Below are 26,532 nucleotides of genomic sequence, written 5' to 3' on the forward strand. Positions count from 1 at the left end.
CCCATTGATAGACAGCGTGTACAGATAAGTTACCGTAATTTTTTAAGGATTTATTATCTCAAGTATTCCACAAGCGGAGATAGATTGAATATTGGGAACGACCGTTAGAGTCTTGAGTGAAGCGAATCATTCATGCTGCCCAAGACCATATACGTTCAAGACACTATCGTACAAATTAACACTGGGCGACAGAGAAGAACACCTCCTAAGACTTAATTCCAGAGGCGAATACTCTACTTTACACACCGTCTTCGTCAATCCCGTTAGAAAATTATAAAGATAGGATATATTTGTGTTGTCTGAAATACATAAAAGAGATAATGCAAATTACCTTTTGCATCTGAACGCTGCTAGATGTCGCTTAAAGACAGCACTGAGCAGAACATATTGTAGTGCTTTCTCTCTCCACTAGGTGTCGCTATTTAGGTTTTATTGTACGATTTTACATTTTAACCATATTTTTATTTAAATAAAGAAGCCCGATGAGTTGCTTGCGTTCCGTTCTTCTCAGGTCATAGGCATATCTTTTCAAAATAGGTTGTAATTTTTGGCTTTCAAATTTCAATAAGTTATATCCCATTTTGAATTAAAAATTTGAATTTGAATACCTGTATTAAAACAATAATTGCCGTATATGAGTCCCTTGTGGCTTGTTTAAGAGGTCGGCTTGTCGCCCTGCTTGGGTGCCTTCGACCGGCACGATGCTAATCCAACCCAATCCTCATTGAAAACAATGAGTAAAGTCGCGTGCGAACGCCCTGGCTGCCAGGCCAGTCAGGTTACTGGTTTTCTTTATTCCAGTCATGAGTGACGACAATAACATCATCATTATTTTAAGTCTTGAATAAATATTACATTCATTAAGTTAGTAATTGATAACTTGTAATGACCGATTTTCTTCTAACACAGGTTATCTAAATCTAATCTGAACGCTACTAGATGTCGCTAGTATCAGCTTAGGACAGCTGCACTGATCACAGTAAATTGTAGTGCTTTCCCTCTCCACAAGGTGTCGCTATAGGGAAACAAGTGATAACTACATCGCGGTTAATGTATTTATTGTAAATTCGTGGCGTTGTGAGATTTGGGCTGTAATTATTAAGACCTTACTTCATAGGATCATTTCTATAGTAAGCTCTTCACGAGAACCTTCACACTATGTGAGGAGTAGACGGCCATGTTGATGAAGCGTGGCGTGTCACCCTGAGCGTGAGGCTGGCAGTAACCAACGGTTACTAGCCATCGATGATCGTTCACCTTCCTACTTGTAGGGGGGCGTGGGGTGATATCGCTGTCTGAGTGGCCAACTTTTGAATCCTTTATAATAAAAAAAAATATTCCAGACACATGTACGTACTGTGTCGGCCTGCCTGGACTCAATAATATACTACAATTATATAATACAATAATAATTATACAAGTAATAACTAAAGTAACTCGACCGCAATATTCAGTGCTCACGTACTTCTAGTGACTACATACCACCAATAAATCCATTATTACAAGAAAAATGTTAATGTCTCATCTAAAACAACATCCAATTTTTTTTATAAAATTACGCAATAAATTGGATTTTCAACATTACTTTCATAAACTTTTATACATAATTACAACAATTCTCTCATTAAAACATTATCTTAAGAAACGAATTATTTTATAACAAATTTCGAAAATGTGATTTTTTTTTGATAAAATATTGCCTTTTGACTAATTAATTACATACATGGTTGCGTGTATGTAACCTTTTTTTAGTTAGTCTTTGAGTAAAAGTTACATTTTTATTGAAGTAAAACTTCTTTAGGCGCGACTTGGGGGTAACTCAGAATTTTTTTCTGACGGAAGTATTTAAAGCTCAGTTCAAAAGTCAATTGAAAGAATTTTTTAAGCCATTATAATTTATTGGTTTCTTCGCCCATTATTAGGACAGGCAAAGGGTTCAAGCCCATACAGCCATATTTGTTAGCATTCAATAACATCATATTGATATGTGTTAATTATTATTAAATAATTTAACCTTCAATTTCTTATTATCAATTATTTTATTATAATCATAATCATAATTTCAAATTATAAATAGAATATAAAATGAAAATAATAATCTGTCAAATAAAATGGTGGAATCCCAGGAACATTTTACTCTTTCATCAATAAGAATAAAAGAGAAAATCAAGAACCTGATAATGACTTGACCTGTAAAGTAAGTGCTTATTTTCTGATGAATAATAATATCAAAACATAATATTATAGCAATCTTTGTAAAATATATAAAGTCTCACTTGATAAAATAATATTAATATATATTAATAAAGGCATTTTTTTATTTTAGGTAGAGAAAATTCCAACTTTCCTCATAGATGTAGTTATATTGTCAGCGTTTCCCAGAAAAAAATCTAACAATGCTCCTAGCTTTTCAGTAGTACGTGTGTGCTTAGTTGCTAACACGGCTTCATTTCATGTATATATAATTTAATATATTCATGTATCTATAATAAAATGTCCTAAAATTAACTATTATTAAGTTTTATCCATTGACATTTTTGGAATAAATAAATGTGTCCCTAATTTGGGAGTAGGATGTATGGCTATATGTAATCAATCACCTTACATTTGGCGCGTGAAAAAAAAAATCCCATAACTTTCATTTTTTTAACCGGCTTCAAAAAGGAGGAGGTTATCTATTCGATCGGTATTTTTTTTATGTATGTACACCGATTACACAGAGATTTATGATCCTATAATATTTCTTTAGTTCGATGCAGAATAGATGCCATTTGGTCCCATAAAAATTTTACATAGTTTGGCCTAGTAGTTTTCATTTTATGAACATTTTTTATGAAAATTTTTGTTTACCTCAATGATGTAATTGTTTTTTGTGTACGGCTTTTTTAGGAGTTTTCATTCAGGTGAATTATACATTATAATTATTAACTGAAACTAAAAAGTAAAAAAAAATACGTTTAAAAAAACCGACGATTAAAGGTAAAGGTGTATAAAGTTAAAATTTTTAGTTATTTGATACTTTTCAGTTCACGTGGGTTTTTTTATGTTTGTATCGCATTTGTTGTAAATTCAAAGTCAATAATTGTAAAAATGTCAACTTCGAAATGTCAAATACAGCACAAAATGCAAACGAAAGCCATGAAAAAGTACTTTGCCTTTTACATTTTTAAACTATCGTCTTATATATATATATATATACATAAGGCAAAGTATATATATAATATTTGTGTTTTCCTCGCAAGTGTGTTGAAAAATTGCGTATGAAACTCGTAAGCAAGTTGCTCACTAGACACTCGGCTGATTTACGCCCTCGACTACGGCTCGGGCTGCAACCTACAGCCTCGTGTATAATGAGCAACTTAGCTCACTTGTATCATAATATTTCATTTTCATTCACCTTGACTCTCTTACATTCACATCAGGATAATAAAAAAATCACACATGATACAAGATCAAATCTTTTATTATGAATAATAAAAATGAGCTTTATAAACTATTTAAATATATGGTTCTTTTTTTACTTACTAATACTTATTACTTGTGAAGTTCATAGTCATAAAATACCAAGTCAGATGTTCAATTATTAATATTAATAGATATTTAAAAAGGCATTTTCACAATATAGTCACGTGCTAGGTAATTAGATGCTGACTGTACGACCGCTTGCTAACGTTACCTTAATATGACAAGGTTGTGTCTGTCCAGGGGCGTAGCTGCCGCTGTATCTGCCGTATCTACGCCCTGGAGGCCCCCGGGCTACGGAATAGATTTCATGGTGTTTTAAATAAATATTATAAATTCACTTGTCGCTTCGTAATTTGCAGACAACGTGAACGAGTATCTGAAGCTAGCAGCGCACGCCGACAAGCAACAGTTGCAGCGCATCAAGGCGGTGTTCGAGAAGAAGAACCAGAAGAGTGCGCTGTGCATCGTGCAGCTGCAGAAGAAGCTGGATGGCTACAACAAGAGGATCAAGAATTGGGAGGTGACTCATTATTCATCATCATCATTTTAGCCGGAAGACGTCTACTGCTGGACTAATGCCTCCCCCAAAGATCGCCAAGACAATCGGGTCCTGCGCTGCCCTCAACCAATCTTCTCCGGCGATCTTATCCAGCCCCACGTCTTCCAGTACGTGGTCGCTTCGATGATTTTACTAACCCATCGGCCATCTGTCCTTTGAGCTATGTGCCCTGCCCACTGCCACCCTAGTTTCGCGACCACACAAGGCTTTGTGTTTTTTTTTTAATAAAAATAAGGGACGAGACGAGCAGGACGTTAAGTTGTTTTTAAATGATACGCCCTGCTTCAAGGTCTCTTCAGTCAAGGTCTCATTTGCCCAGTAATTTCACTATTGGTGACTTTGGTTCCCCTACGGAGGACTCATTGTTATGTAAAATCTCTCAGGTTCCGTCCGAGCGCTCTTATCAACTGAGCCAACCGTCCGAGTGACGCATCGATCGAAATCTTGGTATGTCTTAACTCTTAGGCTGTGGGCTCCATCTACAGTATCGACTTAACAGTCAAAATATTGCTATTATAAGTCACATTATTACAAAATGGTGGTACAGGTAGACAATATGTGACGCTCTGCAAGGGCACACATTTCATGAAAATTCTATTATTAATTAGGAAGTAGGGTCCGTAGCTACTACGTAAGTCGGTACTGGCTAGGGGCCGATCTAATTCCTAGCTAACAGATATGTTTGAAGCGTTTAAGCAAAAAGCAATTTTATATCGTGAACTTATAACATCAAGGAAGTACGTTTCACGGATAAAACTACTTCCATTTTCTTTTTTAAAATTATTTAATTTATAAAAAGTTCTCCATTTCTCCAAAGTGCAAACAAATTTTTTAAGGTATCTTTTAAATAAAGTAGGCTTCTCTTCATCTTTAATGTTATATATATATATATATATCTATATATCGGGTTATGATTATAATTTTTTATTGCTATGTGGCGACTGGCGAGGGTTCAATGACACTAGTGACATGGTTGATATGAGTTAATGTTTTAATAAATCCGTTTGATTAATATTTTCTGAAATTCACATGTAAAAGTACGTATTTACTTATTTTTGTTGTTTACATATTATATCTTTTAAAAATACAGAAATAAATACTATCGTCACTTATGAAACGATTAAAATCATTTTGTATTTCAAATACTTCTGTTTATTAATTCTAATTTAGGATCATTTGTATATTAAAGGAAAATTTGTCAAATTATTTTTATTTACATTCGGTCATTTTTTTCAGCAACACGGTACGAGCGGACAGTCTCATAGACAACCAAGAGAAGTGTTGCGGGATATGGGACAAGGGCTCAAGTAAGTGTTTACTGCTACTTACAAATGAATCATTAAATGTTCGTTTCTGTTTTCACCAGCATATATGTATAATAACATAAGACGATTTTTGACGTTATACTTCATTTGGCGAGTTAGGGAATAATTATCAAAGTGAATTGATACAATGCAAGCGCATACCGTCACGCAATTTCGACACCTTGACGTTAGCTGGTGCACTAGACCATATGTATCATACTTCAACTTAATTAAATAATTGAAAGTTAATTATTAAGTATCCGCTAAGGACTTTGCGAAACATTCCCAATAAAAGTGTCATGAGGCAACTTACTTAGAAGCCTCAACCATTAAAATGTATAGAAATCTTTGAAAAAAAAAACCGCAATTTATTACAATTATTATTTAATTTCAATCTATATACAAGTTTTAAAGTAAATAAATAATTTCTCTCTAATTGTATAAATAATTTATTGATATAATTTAATTACACGTTATTTATCGAAATTATGCAGTACAATATTTTCATCGGTTATTTTTATTTTTATGTAAATAAGGGACGACATGAGCAGGATGTTCAGCTGACGGTAGCAATATACGCCCTGCATATTATAATGTATTGACGGTCAAGATTCTTGAAAAACTCAAAAATTGGGAGTGGCACTACAACTGCGCTCGTCACCTTAAGACATAAGATGTTAAGTCTAGTTTGCCCAGTAATTTCACTAGCTACGGCGCCCTTTAGACCGAAACACAGTAATGTTTGCATATTAGTGCTTCACGGCAGAGATAGGCCCATAATCTAACCGGCATCCTGTGTAAAAGAGCCTCCCACAGGTAAAAATTGTATTTAATAGATTATTTATTACAATGTTGTTTTTTCTACAAACTTAAATTAGTACATTTTATATAGTATATTTTTTTACATTGCATAAATACACACACTTTTTCTGTCAAAAACTATTGTATAAGCAATTTATGCGACAATATAGTGGCAAATAAATGTGAATGTGTTGTCAACAGAAACGTGGGCGGCAACATCCGCGACGGTATCACGGGACTCGGCGGCAGTGTGATGGCGGCGCCGCGTGAGTTCGCGCATCTCTTCTCTCGCTCTAACCGCTTCGGGTCCGCCGACAACATCGCGCACTTGGCCGGTCTCTGTCACACTCTCTATTACATACGGTTATACAGGCTGTTCCGAAAGTGGTACTCAAAATTATACTACGAATGATAACATACCCGTTCAATAATTATATCAGTCAACATTATTGAATACTAATAATAGCAATGTATTATATCATTGTAATTATAGCCTTGTGTCGTATATCGTAATATGGTATTTTAACGACGGTAATGAGGCGGACTAAGAAGTCAAGAGGACATATTTAGTTTCTACCCACTTCCAAATATCGATAAGTATATTATTTATCGTAAGTACCAAGTCAATTTCCACATTGGTTGGATGAGTTTCAAATTTAACTTTACATCAGAACCGCGAGGACATACAAATTAAAAAAATATTTATTGAATTTTGACTATTAGTAATCCCAATGAATGTCGTTGAAAACTTTTATATTTTTTATTTTTATATTTTTTATATTTTTATATTATATTTTTTATTTCATATCGAAGTGATTTGTGGAATATTTAACACTTTCGGAACATTCAGTAGTAGATTGTAATTTTCGCTTCTAGTGTAAATACAACGCCCGCGTCTCTATGATATATTTTTACTATAAAATGATAATTTGTAGATATTGATCTTAAATTTAATGAGAGCGGAATTATTTATTATATTTTTGTTACCAATAAAGTTAAATGAGCGGGTCAACTGATGGTAAGTGGTCACCGTGGCATTATTTCCTAATAACATTAGAGGAATAACAGTTTTGCCATCTTTTAAAGTGCTGTATTATTTGACTAATGTCATATCGATTTTTAAATATTTAAGAACAAAAGAATTGAGAACTTCTTATATACTTTAATAGTATAAAGTACTTAGTTCATTTAAATTGATAAAATATAACTCGTTTCAATTAAATATAGGACATAAATAAAATATGTTAATTCTTTAATTAAAACCTAAAAGCCTGCAGCATAGAATATCAGTTATAGTATTGCCTTATAACTAATAAAATTAATTAATGATGGAATAAAAAAGATATTGGAGACTGAATTTTATCTATACATAACGCGAGAGTTGAATGCAGAGTTCAGGAATGCGATAGTGCTGTGACCTAATTATAATTGATGACGATAATCATGTGTGTATCGATAAACTTAAACAATGCTTTAAGTTTACTGTTTTAACCCAATAATTAAATCTCAAATATTTTCCGCCTTTCTTCAACACACATGTCTAAAACATATTTCGCCATTTCTCGTGCTTGGCGATGAATGAAAACTCGTTTCTTTTGAAATGGAACCTGAGGGACTCTGATCAATCATAATTAAAATAAAAAAATAACACGGGATTGCAACTTCAGTATTTACGTGATAACACGGTAAGCTTACGACATCTGACAAGGAGGGCACTACACTACACTTTAAGCGCACGAGGCGAGACGTGCGGAAAGCGGGGGGAGATACTACCGCTCTTTACCCCAGGCCCGGACTGCATTCAACTCGCGCGATATCTGTAGTTATTTTCTTTAGACACATTTATTTATTAAGTGTACTTTATCATAAAGTAAATACTATATGAGATTATGATGAATTAATTTTTAACGGCCGGCAACGCTTCCGTATCATCTCTGTTGATGTGCATGAGTGACTTTGATCACATAAAATCCGGTGAGCTACTAGCCCGTATGCCCACCCCTTGTATTTTAATAATCATTAAAATATTTAAACCGGAATATATTCTCCGGATATAAGAACATAATATGATATTACAAGTTTGTGTTACATTATATATCTATAAAAACAAATATAAATTTCAACGACAATTTGGTAATCTGTCCCTTTTGTCTCACAGAAAACACAGGCCCTTGTAAGTACAGAGTAGCTTGACCACTAATACTATCATTAATAGACCTTCCTCACTAGTCATCCCTCTATAGTCTGTGGTAGAAATTCTAATTATCTGTTAACGAAACTACTCTTTGAGCACAATTCTTAACCATGACTATCATGAGTTTTGCTTTAACAGATATGCCAGCAAACTATTGTATGCAAATAGTAGAAGTTTTTTGTACATAGCCATTTGGAGACAATAGGGTATATGCATAATATTAAAAATACTTAAGTTAAAAGTAATTTAAAAAAATACTTTAAAAAGTTATCAATACATCAACTGATAAGAACATTTTTTTAATTTAAAATATTATCAATTTATATTATTATTTATTTTTTATATTTCATGCAATATAATCCGGCTATACAAACGCGCCATTTTGCTCGTGGTGTCTGTGACGTCATAGTCTATGTCAACAATCTGTATTATATATTTATGAATGGAGAACCGGTTTTTTCCTTGGGTTATACTGTGAACCCTTATACGATAAGATGCAGCGTGTTTCGGAGAAGGTTTCAGTTGATATTTTAGTGTCTACTTATCAGGAGATTATATTTTTTTACTTAGAAATACCTATGTATTCGCATTACAAATATTTCATGCAGTGACATTTTATCACATTTGACAATTATTTACAATGACCGGCTGCTTGATACTTAAATCAAGTATGGAAAAACAACGCTTTGCTAGGTCAGCACATGTTATGTGTAAACAAATTTGTAATAATTCTGATGAAACTTATTAATTTTAATTACATTTTGTGTTTTATAAAATAATGCAACTTGAATTTTGTTTGTTTTTGAATAAATAAATAAGAACTTACGCTTAACAATACGATTACACTCGCGTTAACAAAATATAAATTTGTTTTTTTTTAATTAAGGGTTTTAAAAAAGAAATTCAATTGGTATACGCAACACTAACATGATAAACAAGAAAACTAATAGCTCAATAAAAGATAAGCTGCACCTAACTCCTCGAAGGAAAGAATATGTACTTTACGCAATATTATGACTATTATGTTATATATCAAAAAGAGAATAAAATATACTTCTTATGATATAGACATTAACAATTTTTATTTACTGTGTTTTATACTCGTACATAAATTGATTAAATTTTAGCAAATAAATTGTAAATTTCCATTTTCCTATTTGACAGCCTTTTCATAAAAGATTTCAAAGTCTGTCATTGTAGACAAATTGAAACTAGCCATTACTGTTTTACAATATTATTCAGTAGCTTAAAGAAATCAAATAAAGAAAACTGTAAACATGGATTTTCATATTTTTTTCTTTCTGCTAAACATAATTTAGTCCCCGAATATTTGGGAGAAAAATTGGCTTAGTCCTAAATAATTTTCCGCGAAGTTGTAGCATAAAAACCATTATATCTCGATTAATTAATCTCTTATTCGATTAACCAAGCTCATCCGCCAAAAATAAATAATTAATGCTAAAATTCAATTCTAAAAATTCGAGATTAATCCGTTTATTTTATTGCATGCTCAACCTAATCTCGTCTAACAGTCGTATTTACATGTTTTACACAAAATACATTGAAATCAGCACGTTTTTACGTACAAAACTGAAAAGGCAGCATGTATAGACATTATCGAGGTCGTATTTCAAGGTTTCTACTCAGATAAGCCGTGTGACACCATTTGATGTCAAGACCACTGATATAATAGATAATGTAGGCTGTTCGTGTTGCCAACTCGAGTAACGTTGCCTAAATTTTGGAAGACTATCTAAAGAAAAAATTATAAAATTATACTATTTTATATATATCTAATATATAAAATTCTCATGTCGCGGTGTTTGCAGTTCTTCGAAACGGCTTGACCGATTCTCATGAAATTTTGAGTGCATATTGGGTAGGTCTGAGAATCGGACAACATCTATTTTTCATCCCCCTTAATATTAAGGGTGGTCAACACCAAATTTTTTTTTTTATTTTTTTTAAATTTGTTTGATTATGAGTCAGCATTAAAAAATACATACAACTTCAAATTTTCACCCATCTACGATCAACATTTACTTTTGTATCGCGATTTTAATATCGGCAATACAACGTTTGCTGGGTCAGCTAGTATATATATATTTTATTCTTTCTGCGTTTTAATGTCGGAATTAACTGTAAATTGATTCTTATCATATATTAGTGCACCATTGATTTTTGTTTGTCGTACCTATGATGAAGTGAATTCCGAGTTTTAGCCGAAGTCCAAAAGTCTAAGAGGGCGCGAATAGTCAAAGAAGAAGTTACCGGAGTAATCGATGTGAAATTACAATTATATAAATTGTAACTTTTATTTCAATATCAATATAAAAATAGTCGTATTCATTATCTCGCCTTGATATTTTCACTTCTCTCGTAATGTCATGCACAAATCGCTAACAACCACCTGCTTGAAAGTGATTTAGTTTTTATTTATTTAGCTTAAACCAAATGCGCAATCATCTTAACGCAATGAGAAATGTTCTTATTCCTAACGTTGTAAAAATCTATATCACCTATTAAATATCTATCTGACTGCATCCGCCAACCTAAGACTTAAAATTGAATTTAACCGGGTATCATATGAACAAAGTTCTAAGGCATATAAAAATAGTACATATTTTCTTAAATAAACTAATTCTTTCTTCATTTATTTATTATAATAATTTTGCGCCATTGCCTAAACGCTTATATACGCAATAATTAAATGACGTGTTTGAGACGAATTTGCATTGATCTTCCCACTCTCGGCTTTCGTAACGCCGTTGACTGTGTGTCGCCTGTGGCACACGTACTAAACCGTTTCAAGTGTAATTATCAACATAGCACTTGTATAAAAAAACACTATTCGCTATTTAAAAAAAAAATTAATAGTTAATCTAATGGGCGAAATATTTTTTTTAATATATAATTTTTATACATGGCAATACTAATGCCGTAATGTTTTGGAACAAGTGCAGAAAATGTCGCCGTAAATGTAAATATGCTTTGTTTTTAGTATTTTTAGTTAATAAATAAAAATATAATTCCCTACCACTAAATCATCATTCATTAATTGTGTATCATTAGCTTGTTGTGCTTTGACTTTCGCTTAATCTTCCGTCTCATTCTTGCACGCCAGCTCCACAACACACGGAACTGAGAGGTAAATATTCTATATTTATATATTTAATTTAATACACTCCGCCTCTTTATATTAGGTATCGTAGCTGCATCGTTTTATGTGCTTAAATCACTTGGGAATCATTTGAGTTTCGATATAGGCATTACATTACATTTTGGATAGTTTAATACAGAGTATAAAAGTGTTTACATAGAGAAGGAAAGTATTCATTGTGGCGATTACTCTTTTTAAAAGGAACGTCTCGCTAATAAGGAAAGTTCCGACAAATAAGATGACATGGACTTTATCACCTTTTGTGTGCATGACACGTTACAAACATAGATATCACTCTTATCATCTGGATGTGTTCCGTTCCTGTACAGTGTGGCTCTCAATGACCTTCAATGTTTGTGCCAAAAAACTATAAACAAGCAACACCAGAGGGATCACAGGAGCGTCGCCGGCCTTTGAGGAAGATGTAACGTCCCGGAAACACCGTACAAGGAAGCTCATTCTACAGCTTTGTAATACGTGGAAGAAAACTCCTTGAAAATCGCACTGTAGAGGACCGCCACATATTCAGATGGTGGGGATGATATCCTAATTTGTGGGGTGTCGTGCGAAGGTGGAATTCGGCGGCAGAAATCAGGTGAAACAGCTCTTTGAAACAATCCCCGTGTTAAATAAAATTAATTTTAACGAATTCAATTACCCAATTGAAATGCAACATCAATGATAAGAATAGCTAAATTTTAAGTGAAATATGAACCTTTATGTCACTTTTTAGGGTTACCTAATAGCTTGTTTATATGTTGTTGAGAATTGTGACGTCATTGTGCGCCACTTGAAGTGCGCACGAAAATGGCAGGCGTTTTTGCTTATTTACTTTTAGGTTAAAGCGAAGATAATCGTGAAAATTGTGTGTGTGAATCGCGAAGCTTTATCATTATTGTTTTATTATAATATAAAGTACATTTACATTGCATATTTTTAATTTGCCTTATTCCATAGTATACGTCGAAAAAAATATGCTTCTCATTAGTCTTATTGGAACTTTTTATAAAATTATAAGCAACAAATTATTTAAAAAAATATGTATATGAGTTTTATTGGGTATCTTTTGGATATTTGTTGTATACCTAACTTTGCTGGCTTCAGATTGTATTGTAAACCATTATTTTTGATCAAAATTCACTCATAGCTGTAGAATCGCCAGTTTACCGTGGCATTTGTCAATAGTTTCAAGTTCCACACATCTTGTTATGATTTCATTTAGATAAAACTTCTAATGATATTTAAAAAACAAAACTTAAGCTAAATTTAACATATTTGAATATTTAATGTTACATATGAAAATTTTAAACGATTAATGTAAAACTGTAATATTATTTATGTGGTATTGAGTATTGCTACAACATGCAGCGAACGCGTCTTCTGAAGGCTCCCGCGCGTCCGAGGCCGGCGAGAGCGGCACGCGCGGCTCCACGCTGCCCCGAGCGGCAACGTCGCCCGCGCCCAAGTACTCGCCGGACGCCTCGCCCAGCTCCTCCGTCACTAGCGAGGGCGTGCCGTACGTATAAGCTATATATAATAATATAAGCGCACCGGCCGCTTGCTGCCCCGAGCGGCAACGTCGCCCGCGCCCAAGTACTCGCCGGACGCCTCGCCCAGCTCCTCCGTCACTAGCGAGGGCGTGCCGTACGTATAAGCTATATATAATAATATAAGCGCACCGGCCGCTTGCTGCCCCGAGCGGCAACGTCGCCCGCGCCCAAGTACTCGCCGGACGCCTCGCCCAGCTCCTCCGTCACTAGCGAGGGCGTGCCGTACGTATAAGCTATATATAATAATATAAGCGCACCGGCCGCTTGCTGCCCCGAGCGGCAACGTCGCCCGCGCCCAAGTACTCGCCGGACGCCTCGCCCAGCTCCTCCGTCACTAGCGAGGGCGTGCCGTACGTATAAGCTATATATAATAATATAAGCGCACCGGCCGCTTGCTGCCCCGAGCGGCAACGTCGCCCGCGCCCAAGTACTCGCCGGACGCCTCGCCCAGCTCCTCCGTCACTAGCGAGGGCGTGCCGTACGTATAAGCTATATATAATAATATAAGCGCACCGGCCGCTTGCTGCCCCGAGCGGCAACGTCGCCCGCGCCCAAGTACTCGCCGGACGCCTCGCCCAGCTCCTCCGTCACTAGCGAGGGCGTGCCGTACGTATAAGCTATATATAATAATATAAGCGCACCGGCCGCTTGCTGCCCCGAGCGGCAACGTCGCCCGCGCCCAAGTACTCGCCGGACGCCTCGCCCAGCTCCTCCGTCACTAGCGAGGGCGTGCCGTACGTATAAGCTATATATAATAATATAAGCGCACCGGCCGCTTGCTGCCCCGAGCGGCAACGTCGCCCGCGCCCAAGTACTCGCCGGACGCCTCGCCCAGCTCCTCCGTCACTAGCGAGGGCGTGCCGTACGTATAAGCTATATATAATAATATAAGCGCACCGGCCGCTTGCTGCCCCGAGCGGCAACGTCGCCCGCGCCCAAGTACTCGCCGGACGCCTCGCCCAGCTCCTCCGTCACTAGCGAGGGCGTGCCGTACGTATAAGCTATATATAATAATATAAGCGCACCGGCCGCTTGCTGCCCCGAGCGGCAACGTCGCCCGCGCCCAAGTACTCGCCGGACGCCTCGCCCAGCTCCTCCGTCACTAGCGAGGGCGTGCCGTACGTATAAGCTATATATAATAATATAAGCGCACCGGCCGCTTGCTGCCCCGAGCGGCAACGTCGCCCGCGCCCAAGTACTCGCCGGACGCCTCGCCCAGCTCCTCCGTCACTAGCGAGGGCGTGCCGTACGTATAAGCTATATATAATAATATAAGCGCACCGGCCGCTTGCTGCCCCGAGCGGCAACGTCGCCCGCGCCCAAGTACTCGCCGGACGCCTCGCCCAGCTCCTCCGTCACTAGCGAGGGCGTGCCGTACGTATAAGCTATATATAATAATATAAGCGCACCGGCCGCTTGCTGCCCCGAGCGGCAACGTCGCCCGCGCCCAAGTACTCGCCGGACGCCTCGCCCAGCTCCTCCGTCACTAGCGAGGGCGTGCCGTACGTATAAGCTATATATAATAATATAAGCGCACCGGCCGCTTGCTGCCCCGAGCGGCAACGTCGCCCGCGCCCAAGTACTCGCCGGACGCCTCGCCCAGCTCCTCCGTCACTAGCGAGGGCGTGCCGTACGTATAAGCTATATATAATAATATAAGCGCACCGGCCGCTTGCTGCCCCGAGCGGCAACGTCGCCCGCGCCCAAGTACTCGCCGGACGCCTCGCCCAGCTCCTCCGTCACTAGCGAGGGCGTGCCGTACGTATAAGCTATATATAATAATATAAGCGCACCGGCCGCTTGCTGCCCCGAGCGGCAACGTCGCCCGCGCCCAAGTACTCGCCGGACGCCTCGCCCAGCTCCTCCGTCACTAGCGAGGGCGTGCCGTACGTATAAGCTATATATAATAATATAAGCGCACCGGCCGCTTGCTGCCCCGAGCGGCAACGTCGCCCGCGCCCAAGTACTCGCCGGACGCCTCGCCCAGCTCCTCCGTCACTAGCGAGGGCGTGCCGTACGTATAAGCTATATATAATAATATAAGCGCACCGGCCGCTTGCTGCCCCGAGCGGCAACGTCGCCCGCGCCCAAGTACTCGCCGGACGCCTCGCCCAGCTCCTCCGTCACTAGCGAGGGCGTGCCGTACGTATAAGCTATATATAATAATATAAGCGCACCGGCCGCTTGCTGCCCCGAGCGGCAACGTCGCCCGCGCCCAAGTACTCGCCGGACGCCTCGCCCAGCTCCTCCGTCACTAGCGAGGGCGTGCCGTACGTATAAGCTATATATAATAATATAAGCGCACCGGCCGCTTGCTGCCCCGAGCGGCAACGTCGCCCGCGCCCAAGTACTCGCCGGACGCCTCGCCCAGCTCCTCCGTCACTAGCGAGGGCGTGCCGTACGTATAAGCTATATATAATAATATAAGCGCACCGGCCGCTTGCTGCCCCGAGCGGCAACGTCGCCCGCGCCCAAGTACTCGCCGGACGCCTCGCCCAGCTCCTCCGTCACTAGCGAGGGCGTGCCGTACGTATAAGCTATATATAATAATATAAGCGCACCGGCCGCTTGCTGCCCCGAGCGGCAACGTCGCCCGCGCCCAAGTACTCGCCGGACGCCTCGCCCAGCTCCTCCGTCACTAGCGAGGGCGTGCCGTACGTATAAGCTATATATAATAATATAAGCGCACCGGCCGCTTGCTGCCCCGAGCGGCAACGTCGCCCGCGCCCAAGTACTCGCCGGACGCCTCGCCCAGCTCCTCCGTCACTAGCGAGGGCGTGCCGTACGTATAAGCTATATATAATAATATAAGCGCACCGGCCGCTTGCTGCCCCGAGCGGCAACGTCGCCCGCGCCCAAGTACTCGCCGGACGCCTCGCCCAGCTCCTCCGTCACTAGCGAGGGCGTGCCGTACGTATAAGCTATATATAATAATATAAGCGCACCGGCCGCTTGCTGCCCCGAGCGGCAACGTCGCCCGCGCCCAAGTACTCGCCGGACGCCTCGCCCAGCTCCTCCGTCACTAGCGAGGGCGTGCCGTACGTATAAGCTATATATAATAATATAAGCGCACCGGCCGCTTGCTGCCCCGAGCGGCAACGTCGCCCGCGCCCAAGTACTCGCCGGACGCCTCGCCCAGCTCCTCCGTCACTAGCGAGGGCGTGCCGTACGTATAAGCTATATATAATAATATAAGCGCACCGGCCGCTTGCTGCCCCGAGCGGCAACGTCGCCCGCGCCCAAGTACTCGCCGGACGCCTCGCCCAGCTCCTCCGTCACTAGCGAGGGCGTGCCGTACGTATAAGCTATATATAATAATATAAGCGCACCGGCCGCTTGCTGCCCCGAGCGGCAACGTCGCCCGCGCCCAAGTACTCGCCGGACGCCTCGCCCAGCTCCTCCGTCACTAGCGAGGGCGTGCCGTACGTATAAGCTATATATAATAATATAAGCGCACCGGCCGCTTGCTGCCCCGAGCGGCAACGTCGCCCGCGCCCAAGTACTCGCCGGACGCCTCGCCCAGCTCCTCCGTCACTAGCGAGGGCGTGCCGTACGTATAAGCTATATATAATAATATAAGCGCACCGGCCGCTTGCTGCCCCGAGCGGCAACGTCGCCCGCGCCCAAGTACTCGCCGGACGCCTCGCCCAGCTCCTCCGTCACTAGCGAGGGCGTGCCGTACGTATAAGCTATATATAATAATATAAGCGCACCGGCCGCTTGCTGCCCCGAGCGGCAACGTCGCCCGCGCCCAAGTACTCGCCGGACGCCTCGCCCAGCTCCTCCGTCACTAGCGAGGGCGTGCCGTACGTATAAGCTATATATAATAATATAAGCGCACCGGCCGCTTGCTGCACCGGGCGGATTCTATTTTTTTCGCTTAAATAAATAAGGTACGAGCAAGAGGCTCGTCCCTTATTGTTATTCTGATGGTAATAAACACGCTCTGCCCATTACAATGCAATACCGCTCAGGATTCTTAAAAACCCAATAATTGTAAGGCACCACAATTGCGTTAGGCTAACCGGTATCCTGTACAAAGGAGCCTCCCACTGGTAAATGTACATTTGACTTCTAAATTCGAAACCGGACCGAATCTTCTAAGGAAAGTTGCTTCTTACGAAACCCTGGGGCCTGGGACTTCCCTATTCTTTTTATGCCCCGGAGATGCACAGGGAAAGGGATAAGGGCTTCTAACGGGCTTTTCCTATTTTAGCATTTTCCCTTTGAAGTTTCATATATTTTAATTGCTACATTGATACAAATAAAATTACTAAGAGTCAACATTTTCCAACGGTTAATTGACTATTATGGCGAGTATCATTAGATGGTCATTATAAAAAAATAACAAGAACATTTCCGATAAGTAGAGAATACGAATTATGTTAGACGGTTTTTCGATATAGTATGACACAAAAATTTACGTATCTAGTTCATCGGAGTTTGACCACCTATTTCTTCCACAGTGGAATATCGTTAACGAAGTTGTAAAGTGGAGCCTTGGTCTCAACAGTGACAGCTGTGAGACCAAGGCGGTGGCGACTGTCCCCTTGGTTATGTGTGCCACTGAGCTTGCCTTCTTTGTTGAGAGCTTCTATGAAAACCTGGTATAACGTATTGATTGCCAAGTGTAAGCCTACAGTCAAAATATGAGGGTGGTTCCGATGAGGGTGGTGGGGGACTCTCTTTAGCGGCAGCTCCCCCTAGTACAGTTATCGCGCGAGTTGAATGCAGTTGGGGCCTGGGGTAAAGAGCGGTAGCATCTCCCCCCGCTTGTTATCGCATTAATACTGAAGTCGCGATCTCGTGTTATTTTTTTGATTTCAATAATGACTGACCCAAGTCCATCAGGTTCCGTTCCAACAAAACGGTTTTTATTCATCGCCAAGCACGAGAAATGTCGAAAAATGTTTTAGACATATTTGTGTAAGAAGGGCAGAACAAAAATTTGAGATTGAATTCTTATAGGGTAAAATGGTAAACTTGAAGCATTTATCGACACACATGATTATGTTCATCAATTATAATTAGATCACATTATTGTATTCCTAAACTCTGCATTCAACTCGCGTGTTATCTGTAGGTGGATGGTCGCCTTCTGTACAAGCTCCTATGTATTACCGGCCTTGGGAATGTGCTCGTGCTCTCCTGGAATAGCATAAGTAAAAAACTAACTTCTGCTAGCGAATTCGTCCGCTTTTACCGCTTAAAATATATGAACTATATACATCTACCTGTCTTTACTCGAGTTCTTCATGATAAACGTTTGAATACTTAAGGCGATAAAACTTGACTGAAGAACTCTCTTTTGCATTTAAAGTACATATTTATCACAAAACAAATGTCTTGATCCGATTGCTACCAAACTGACATGATCACTCGCTGAGCTATTCAAAAGAATGCCTGAAAATTGTATAAAAATTGGCTCAGTTTTTGAGTCCAGTGAGAACAAACTCATTTCGTTTTTAATATATATTGATAACGTCACACACTGGGGTCACTGAAACTCAGTGTTGTGCTCATTGAAGTTTGGACACAACTGTAACGGAGTAGACTCCAGTTTTGGAAGACCAGAAGACACAGACCATTTATTATTGCTTTTTTTCTTTTGTATTCAAGATTAAGCTTATATTTTGTTTTCTTATATAATTTGAATGTGTGGTAAAGTTTTTCTTCCAAATTAAATTAATTTTATTTCATAATTATCTATTTATTAAATTTAATGCATAGTAATTGGTCTTACAGGTATCCGAACCAGGCGGGCTCCAACAATATGTCGGAGACCACGTTCAGCCTGAAGCCGATCCTCAACGAGCTGCGGGAGAGGAGGGATGACTACGAGCGGCTTGCTGACAGGATAGACTCCTTCAAGGTCATTGCACTGGCATTGTCTCGCTACAAGATGAACTAAGACACTATAGTAGTAGTAGTGAAGCCATATCTACTCACCAGGATGGAAACTAGGCACTATCGCCTAAGCACGTCAGTGTGGTCGGAATCAAAGACGAAAGAACTTGTAGACTGCCTTTAGGCCGATGAAACGCCTCTTCATTTCCTTTGCGATTGCGGCCCACTAATGCATTAGCGTAACACCATCCTTGGCGACTTGTAACAGTTGCATTAAGAAGATACTGCGGTTCGTGCGTGCGGCAGGGCTTGACGACCAGCTATAAGTATGAGTGGCGAACACAATAGTTGACGCGGCGTTACTAGGACTCATTAGAACTAGACAAAATAAATAAATAAAGACAGTATACGAGCCTTTCAAACAACTGGTTCCATGGAAGTATGTGGTGTGAGTTGATTAAAAAAATCCGTCGAGACAACGAAGCACCATTCAATGGGTGGGGCCTAATTAATGAAGTACCTAGCGGTAATAATACAGCAGTCTGGGATCACTTCAATAATTTTGAAAATGATAACCATCATAATTCAACAAGACGCCCAACTTTTTTCAATGGTGGTGTAAAGGAGAGAGGTTTAAAACATGTCCAAATGAGTGATTGTCCTCACATCAATCATAGTTGATTGTAAACTTCAGTCGAATTAAAATGTTTGAAAAATATATAATTTATAACGATAACGTCCTGCACCATGAACAGCGTTGCCGACCTTTGAAAGCGTCCATTAAACTTTTTTTTAAATGACAATAAGGGACGAGACGAGCAGGACGAACAGCTGATCGTAATTCATACGCCATCACAATTCAGTACCGCTCAAGATTCTTTAAAAACCCAAAAATTCTGAGCGGCTCTACAATTGCACTCGTCACCTTGAGACATAAGATGTAAAATATAATTTCACTAGCTACAGCGCCTTTCAGACCGAAACGCGATAATGCTTACATATTACTGCTTCACGACAGAAAGAAGCGCCGTTGTGGTACCCAAAATCTAGTCGGCATCCTACTGCTAAATGTACATATGACTTCTAAAACCGAAACCACGATGGTTCGTGGCGAGTATATAACTGGAGGAACCATGGTGAGAGTCAATGGTTCTTTTTATTAAGGCAACGAAGATATGTTAGGCTTTGATCCAGTGATGCGTAAATATTTCCCCTTGTCATATCTTTGTTGTAACGAGTTATCCGGCGGATTGTTACAGAATCTGCCGCAAGAAGTATCGTTCCTGGCGGCCGCACTGCAGGAGGAGAGGTTCAAGACTGAGCGACTGGAGGAACAGATCAACGACCTCACCGAACTGCACCAGAACGAGGTGATACACACTAGTTGACACACGAGAACACCATTCACTCTTACTTCGCACTTCTAGTTTTCAATATTTTATGGCTTCATCTACAGGATCTACTTTACAGTTGATAACCTGAGAGTTGAATAAAAAACATACAAGATTTTACGACGATACGTCACTCGAGCGGTTAGCTCAGTTGGAAGAATACACTCACGGAACGCGAGAGGTCGTGATTCGAGTCCCGCGTCGTTCATAAAATTTTGTTTTCAAACTCCTTCCTTCCTGAACTATGCATTCAGCTCACGCGTTATCTATATATCACTTGCCGGTTTGCCTCTTTTTGAAGTTAAAATAAATTCTATCGAAAGCGCATTATTGCGATAGATTCAGGTCTATCTAATCGTTAATAAGAGTACTACAAGTTGCTTCATGCTTTTTTATATTTTACTGCAGGTAGAGAATCTAAAGCAAGCCCTGACGGACGTGGAAGAGAAGGTGCAGTACCAGAGTGAGGAGAGGATGCGGGACATACACGAAGCTCTAGACCTGTGCCAGACCAAGGTGGGTGTAGTGTCACTAGTTATGATGACGCGATTTCCAACATAGCCACAGACCCAGAACCTTATTAGCATTGTCACTATCTGGGTGCGTAGTACTCGTATTTACCACAACAAACCATCACGTCCCATGCATGGTGATTTATTGGTGCCCGAAAAGGCACTCCCCAGAGTGGCAAAAAATAACATGCAATCGCATGAGATAGTGGAGAGTAGTGTTTTCTTTTGTTAACGCGAGTGCTACACATTTAAAATACTAAAACACTTTCTAAAGGATTAAAACGCGTATCTGTGTTTTTATATTAGTTTTTGCGTAAAAGGTACATTTACTTTTCGAGTCCTTTCGTGACCTTTTCAGTGTACGAGCATTTGTCATAGTTGTCATTATGTAGTTTAGCGCTATTTGTTGCCTCGGAGTTGGTAGTTGCTGTAGAGAGATGGTTTTTGGCAAAATTTACTGACAGTGTCCTCTTCATTTTTGGTATGCGTAGTTTTGGGTTTTAATTTAGTGTGGAGTACATTGTGCGATATCTGTTATGAAAGCATGCGAGAATGTGCGATAGCCATACTCTGATATATTGATGCTATTGGCTTCGTCTTTAATTACTATCTCTCTCCCTCACGTAACGCCTAGTTAAACAATTTACTATTGTCTTCGCACGCCAAAAGACAGTATTCCATACAATTGCCCCGGGTCTATAAAGTTGACTGCAGCTGCGGAAGCTCCTAGGACAAACTTATATAGTTATTTCTCTTATTAGTTCAGTCAAAAATGACGATCCTAAAAAATCCACGATAGCCGAACACATACTTAAAGCCGGTACCAAACACTGGATCGAGTTGCATAACCCATGATTTCTGCTGAACACCGATACATCGCACGGCTTGTTACAGAAGCTATCGCAATTAAAAAACATCCGAAACAAGTTAGACGCCACTTGGACAAATTTATGTACTCTTAGTGTCGAGAGTTCCTCGTCACCTCCGCAGTTCCACCGTGACCACGATTCATGCAATTGGTTCGAAATCATCATCATCAACATCAGCCGGAAGACGTTCACTGCTAGACAAAGGCCTCTCCCAAATTTCCACGACGATCGGTCCTGCGCTGCCCTCATCCAACGTATTCCGGCGATCTTAGTCAGATCTTCGGTCCATCTTGTGAGCGGCCTACCAACACTGCGTCTTCCGGTACGTGGTCGCCATTCGCGGACTTTACTGCCCCAACGGCCATCTGTCCGTCGAACTATGTGCCCTGCTCACTGCCACTTCAGTTTCGCAATCATTTGGACGACGTCGGTAACTTTGGTTCTCCTACGGATCTCCTCATTTCTGATTCGATCTCACAGGGAAACTCCGTGCATAGCGTTCTCTATTGCCCTCTGAGCTACCATGAGCTTTTTCATAAAGCCCATAGGTAACGTAAGTCATCACTGGCAACACACACTGGTTGAAAACCTTCGTCTTCAGACACTGTGGTATTTGGGACGAGAAGATTTTACGGAGCTTCCCAAACGCTGCCCATCCGAGTTGGATTCGGCGAGTGACCTCTTTCGCGAAATTGGACCTGCCTAACTGGATTGTTTGTCGAGGTAGACGTATTCGTCGACAATTTTGAGAGTACAGTTCCCAATTATTATGGGAGTACGTGCGACATGGACAATTGACATGATCTTCGTCTTGACGATGTTCATTTTGAGACCTACTCCTTGGGAAGCTGTATTGAGGCCATCGAGGATATGGCTTAAGTCTTCCGTGGTCTCTGCCATGATAACGATATCGTGCGAATCGAAGGTGAGTGATGTATTCGCCATTGATGTTGATGCCCAGTCTGTTCCAGTCCAGATGCTTAAAGACATCTTCCAACGCAGCCGTGAACAGCTTGGGCGATATGACATCGCCTTGTCTGAATCCCCGCTGTAGTCGGCTAGGCTTCGAGATCTGATCCTCCACGGTCCACGTCAACGCAGTCGCCGAGGCATTCGAAGTGGTTTTGCAATTTGAGTTGAAAGTTTTCGGGATTTTGGAATTGGATGGGTGCGGGTCGGAGCGTAGAATTCACCAGTCGAGACTGTTTTGGATTTATATTCAATGTGCCTCGTACTGTGCGGTGATCACTCCCAGTTTTCATTGAGTTGATCACGGAGACATCATTGAATATATGTCTTTTGGTCGACATAATGAAGTCGATCTCATATTTGGTGGCACCATCGGGGCTGATCCAAGTCCATTTGCGTTGTTCTGGCTTCATGAAGAAGGAGTTCATCATATTATAGAGATCCTCCTCATTCATGAAGTCAGTCAGCATCTAGCCTCGGGCGTTCCGATTTCCATAAATTGCCCTACTCTCAAATCATCGGTGCTATGTTTGCCCAGTTTTGCGTTGAAGTCTCCCATTACAACGTTGAAGTGGGTCTTCACACTCCGGTGAATGGCTGTTGAGATGTCCTCATACATGGTCTCCACCTCCTCGTCTAAGTGTGTCGAAGTCGGAGCGTAAACCTGTATGACCTTCAACGAATACCGTTCAGTAATTCTGAGTATTAGGTACGCTACCCTAGTGGACACGCTTCCCACCTCAGTTATGTTGTTGACGAGAGACTTGTGAACGAGGAACTCGACACCACCCTGGGACAATTTGCCCTCCCGGATGTAGAGCATGTGTCCGGAATTTAGGATTATCGAGTACTCACCCTGTCTTCGGACCTCAGATAACCTCACGACATCCCATCGTAATCTGCTCACAGCTTCCTCTAGTTCCTCCAATTTCTCGTCGGTCCGTAGTGTCTTGACATTGTATGTTGCCAGGGCCACTTCGTTTGTGGTAGCGCCGCCGCATCCGGGGATTCTTAGCACCCTTTGCCCCGTCGCTTATGTGGCTGTTATCGTGGCCACCACGAGCGGGGCCGCCGGGGACTGGGAGCCGGGGCTTCATAGTGTCTGTCATATTTTTGTGGAGTTTTTGCCATAATCGCCACGCTTGGCAAGCGGGTTGACGATCGTAGTAAATGTTGTGCTCTTAACGAAAGATTCTGCTGCCCATCCTCCCTTGTTTGCATCCCTTAGTCGCCTCTTACGACACCCACGGGAGGAGAGGGGGTGGTGCTATTCTGGTGCGACATCACACGTTAACTGGTTCGAAATATCGGCATCAAATAATCAAGAAATATATCGTGAGTACCCGTCATAATAATGACTATGACCGTTCTGTTGTGTACAGATCAGCAAGGTGGAGCAGTGGATGGCGGGCGCGGGGGTGGGCGCAGGAGTGGGGGGCGCGGGCGGCGAGGCGGGCGGGGGCGGCGCCCTGCCGCCGCGGGTCGTGGTCGTGAAGCTGCTCAACGTGGCGCTCACACTGCTGCAGCTGGCGCTGCTACTGGTGGCCACGGTGTGCGGGGTGGCCATGCCCTTCCTGAGGACCAGGTCGGTACATGACATGACAACACGCGGGTCGTGGTCGTGAAACTGCTCAACGTGGCGCTCACACTGCTGCAGCTGGCGCTGCTACTGGTGGCCACGGTGTGCGGGGTGGCCATGCCCTTCCTGAGGACCAGGTCGGTACATGACATGACAACACGCGGGTCGTGGTCGTGAAGCTGCTCAACGTGGCGCTCACACTGCTGCAGCTGGCGCTGCTACTGGTGGCCACGGTGTGCGGGGTGGCCATGCCCTTCCTGAGGACCAGGTCGGTACATGACATGACAACACGCGGGTCGTGGTCGTGAAACTGCTCAACGTGGCGCTCACACTGCTGCAGCTGGCGCTGCTACTGGTGGCCACGGTGTGCGGGGTGGCCATGCCCTTCCTGAGGACCAGGTCGGTACATGACATGACAACACGCGGGTCGTGGTCGTGAAGCTGCTCAACGTGGCGCTCACACTGCTGCAGCTGGCGCTGCTACTGGTGGCCACGGTGTGCGGGGTGGCCATGCCCTTCCTGAGGACCAGGTCGGTACATGACATGACAACACGCGGGTCGTGGTCGTGAAGCTGCTCAACGTGGCGCTCACACTGCTGCAGCTGGCGCTGCTACTGGTGGCCACGGTGTGCGGGGTGGCCATGCCCTTCCTGAGGACCAGGTCGGTACATGACATGACAACACGCGGGTCGTGGTCGTGAAGCTGCTCAACGTGGCGCTCACACTGCTGCAGCTGGCGCTGCTACTGGTGGCCACGGTGTGCGGGGTGGCCATGCCCTTCCTGAGGACCAGGTCGGTACATGACATGACAACACGCGGGTCGTGGTCGTGAAGCTGCTCAACGTGGCGCTCACACTGCTGCAGCTGGCGCTGCTACTGGTGGCCACGGTGTGCGGGGTGGCCATGCCCTTCCTGAGGACCAGGTCGGTACATGACATGACAACACGCGGGTCGTGGTCGTGAAGCTGCTCAACGTGGCGCTCACACTGCTGCAGCTGGCGCTGCTACTGGTGGCCACGGTGTGCGGGGTGGCCATGCCCTTCCTGAGGACCAGGTCGGTACATGACATGACAACACGCGGGTCGTGGTCGTGAACTCACGCTGTTGCAAGTGAAGTCTGATTTGCCCAGTAATTTCACTAGCTACGGCGCCCTTCAGACAGAAAATAAAGCTCAAACATTACTGCTTCACGGCAGTAGGCGCCGTTGTGGTACCCATAATCTAGCCGGCATCCGGTGCAAAGGAACCTCCCACTGGTAAATTGAAATGGATTAAATACCATTAAATGAGCCCCGCGCTCGTCGGTCCGTTGATGGCAGACCTTAAAAATAATCACAATAGTAATTTCAATGAATTAACACAGAGTTCGAGTCCTAACGACAAGTTTGGCCGTAATGGTGGGAGTCATGGTGCTCAAGCAGTGGCCGGATGTGATGCAGCTGTTCGAACATCTGCTGCGCAGGCTCAAGGAATACTTATTGGACAATCGCGAGAGGTAATCTCTGTTCAACTATGACTAGGTACACTTTGTGAATGTTAGGTGCGTGAGACAGTACTGGTATGTTTACCATATATTACTATTGCATCAATTGTTGTATTGTTTATCATCTGGATATGTCGTCTTAACTAAAAATAATGTACGAAGAAACCAAAACAAAAACTTATGTCGCAAACGTCAGAAAATTTTAGGAACCAACTTCAACCTGTTGCTTTTACAGTGATGCGCGCGCATCTTAAAATATCACTCTCATCATTTTTCATAACGCGCCTAAAGAAGTATAACTTCAGTAAAATTTTATTATTATATCGTTTTACATTATTTTTATCTGTATAACAATAGCACCGGTTTGCTGGTTAAAGTAAGCATAAATTTGCACTAATAAAATGGCGCTTTTATGGCTGTATTTCAACAGGTAATCTGTAATCAAGTGTCTTTTATCACTGTCTTCATAAAAGTTCACCTTGTGGACTATGGACCTAATTAATATCCCAACAAAAATGTAACTGTGTGGTCAATTGGTATAAACTGACAGGCTAATATTACTCTACCGGTGGGCGGCTAATGTGGTTTCACCTTGATTAATACAAGCATAACGAAATGAGACAACAGGCGGCATTCCCGCGTTAGTAGCTTTTTTGTCACTTGCAATGAAATTAAATCAGGCACATACCAAAATTAATTCTTTTTTTTAGTTTATCTTGACACGCGTATGATAAACTGATGGCCTGAAATCTAGTTGCTCCGTTAGTGTATAGATTTGATTATGTCCGTATTATAAAAGGCGTATGATCAAGTCTTGTTGTATTTCTTATACAAAGAGTAATGAAAACA

General features: G+C 42.0%; 1 protein-coding gene and 1 non-coding gene across 4 annotated transcripts in view; both read left to right on the top strand.

Annotated features, from left to right (window-relative positions):
• LOC126980032 (transmembrane and coiled-coil domains protein 2) overlaps positions 1-26,532 on the top strand; it is a 70,003-nt gene that overhangs the window by 40,177 nt on the left and 3,294 nt on the right. The window contains exons 8-18 of one of the 3 annotated variants that reach the window (XM_050829661.1): positions 3,825-3,985; positions 5,261-5,331; positions 6,331-6,464; positions 8,288-8,302; positions 11,448-11,471; positions 12,852-12,999; positions 18,779-18,905; positions 20,140-20,250; positions 20,680-20,787; positions 24,004-24,206; positions 25,564-25,695. In XM_050829661.1, the coding sequence (XP_050685618.1) occupies positions 3,825-3,985; positions 5,261-5,331; positions 6,331-6,464; positions 8,288-8,302; positions 11,448-11,471; positions 12,852-12,999; positions 18,779-18,905; positions 20,140-20,250; positions 20,680-20,787; positions 24,004-24,206; positions 25,564-25,695 (1,234 nt within the window). The remainder of the gene's footprint in view (positions 1-3,824; positions 3,986-5,260; positions 5,332-6,330; positions 6,465-8,287; positions 8,303-11,447; positions 11,472-12,851; positions 13,000-18,778; positions 18,906-20,139; positions 20,251-20,679; positions 20,788-24,003; positions 24,207-25,563; positions 25,696-26,532) is intronic. The other 2 variants (XM_050829662.1, XM_050829663.1) reach the window with 2 other exon arrangements.
• On the top strand, positions 1,101-1,304 carry LOC126980097 (small nucleolar RNA U3). The gene has a single exon (XR_007732961.1). It is a non-coding gene; the product is annotated as a small nucleolar RNA U3 (small nucleolar RNA).

The sequence above is a fragment of the Leptidea sinapis genome, chromosome 4, assembly GCF_905404315.1.
Source record: "Leptidea sinapis chromosome 4, ilLepSina1.1, whole genome shotgun sequence".
NCBI classification, from domain to species: domain Eukaryota; kingdom Metazoa; phylum Arthropoda; class Insecta; order Lepidoptera; family Pieridae; genus Leptidea; species Leptidea sinapis.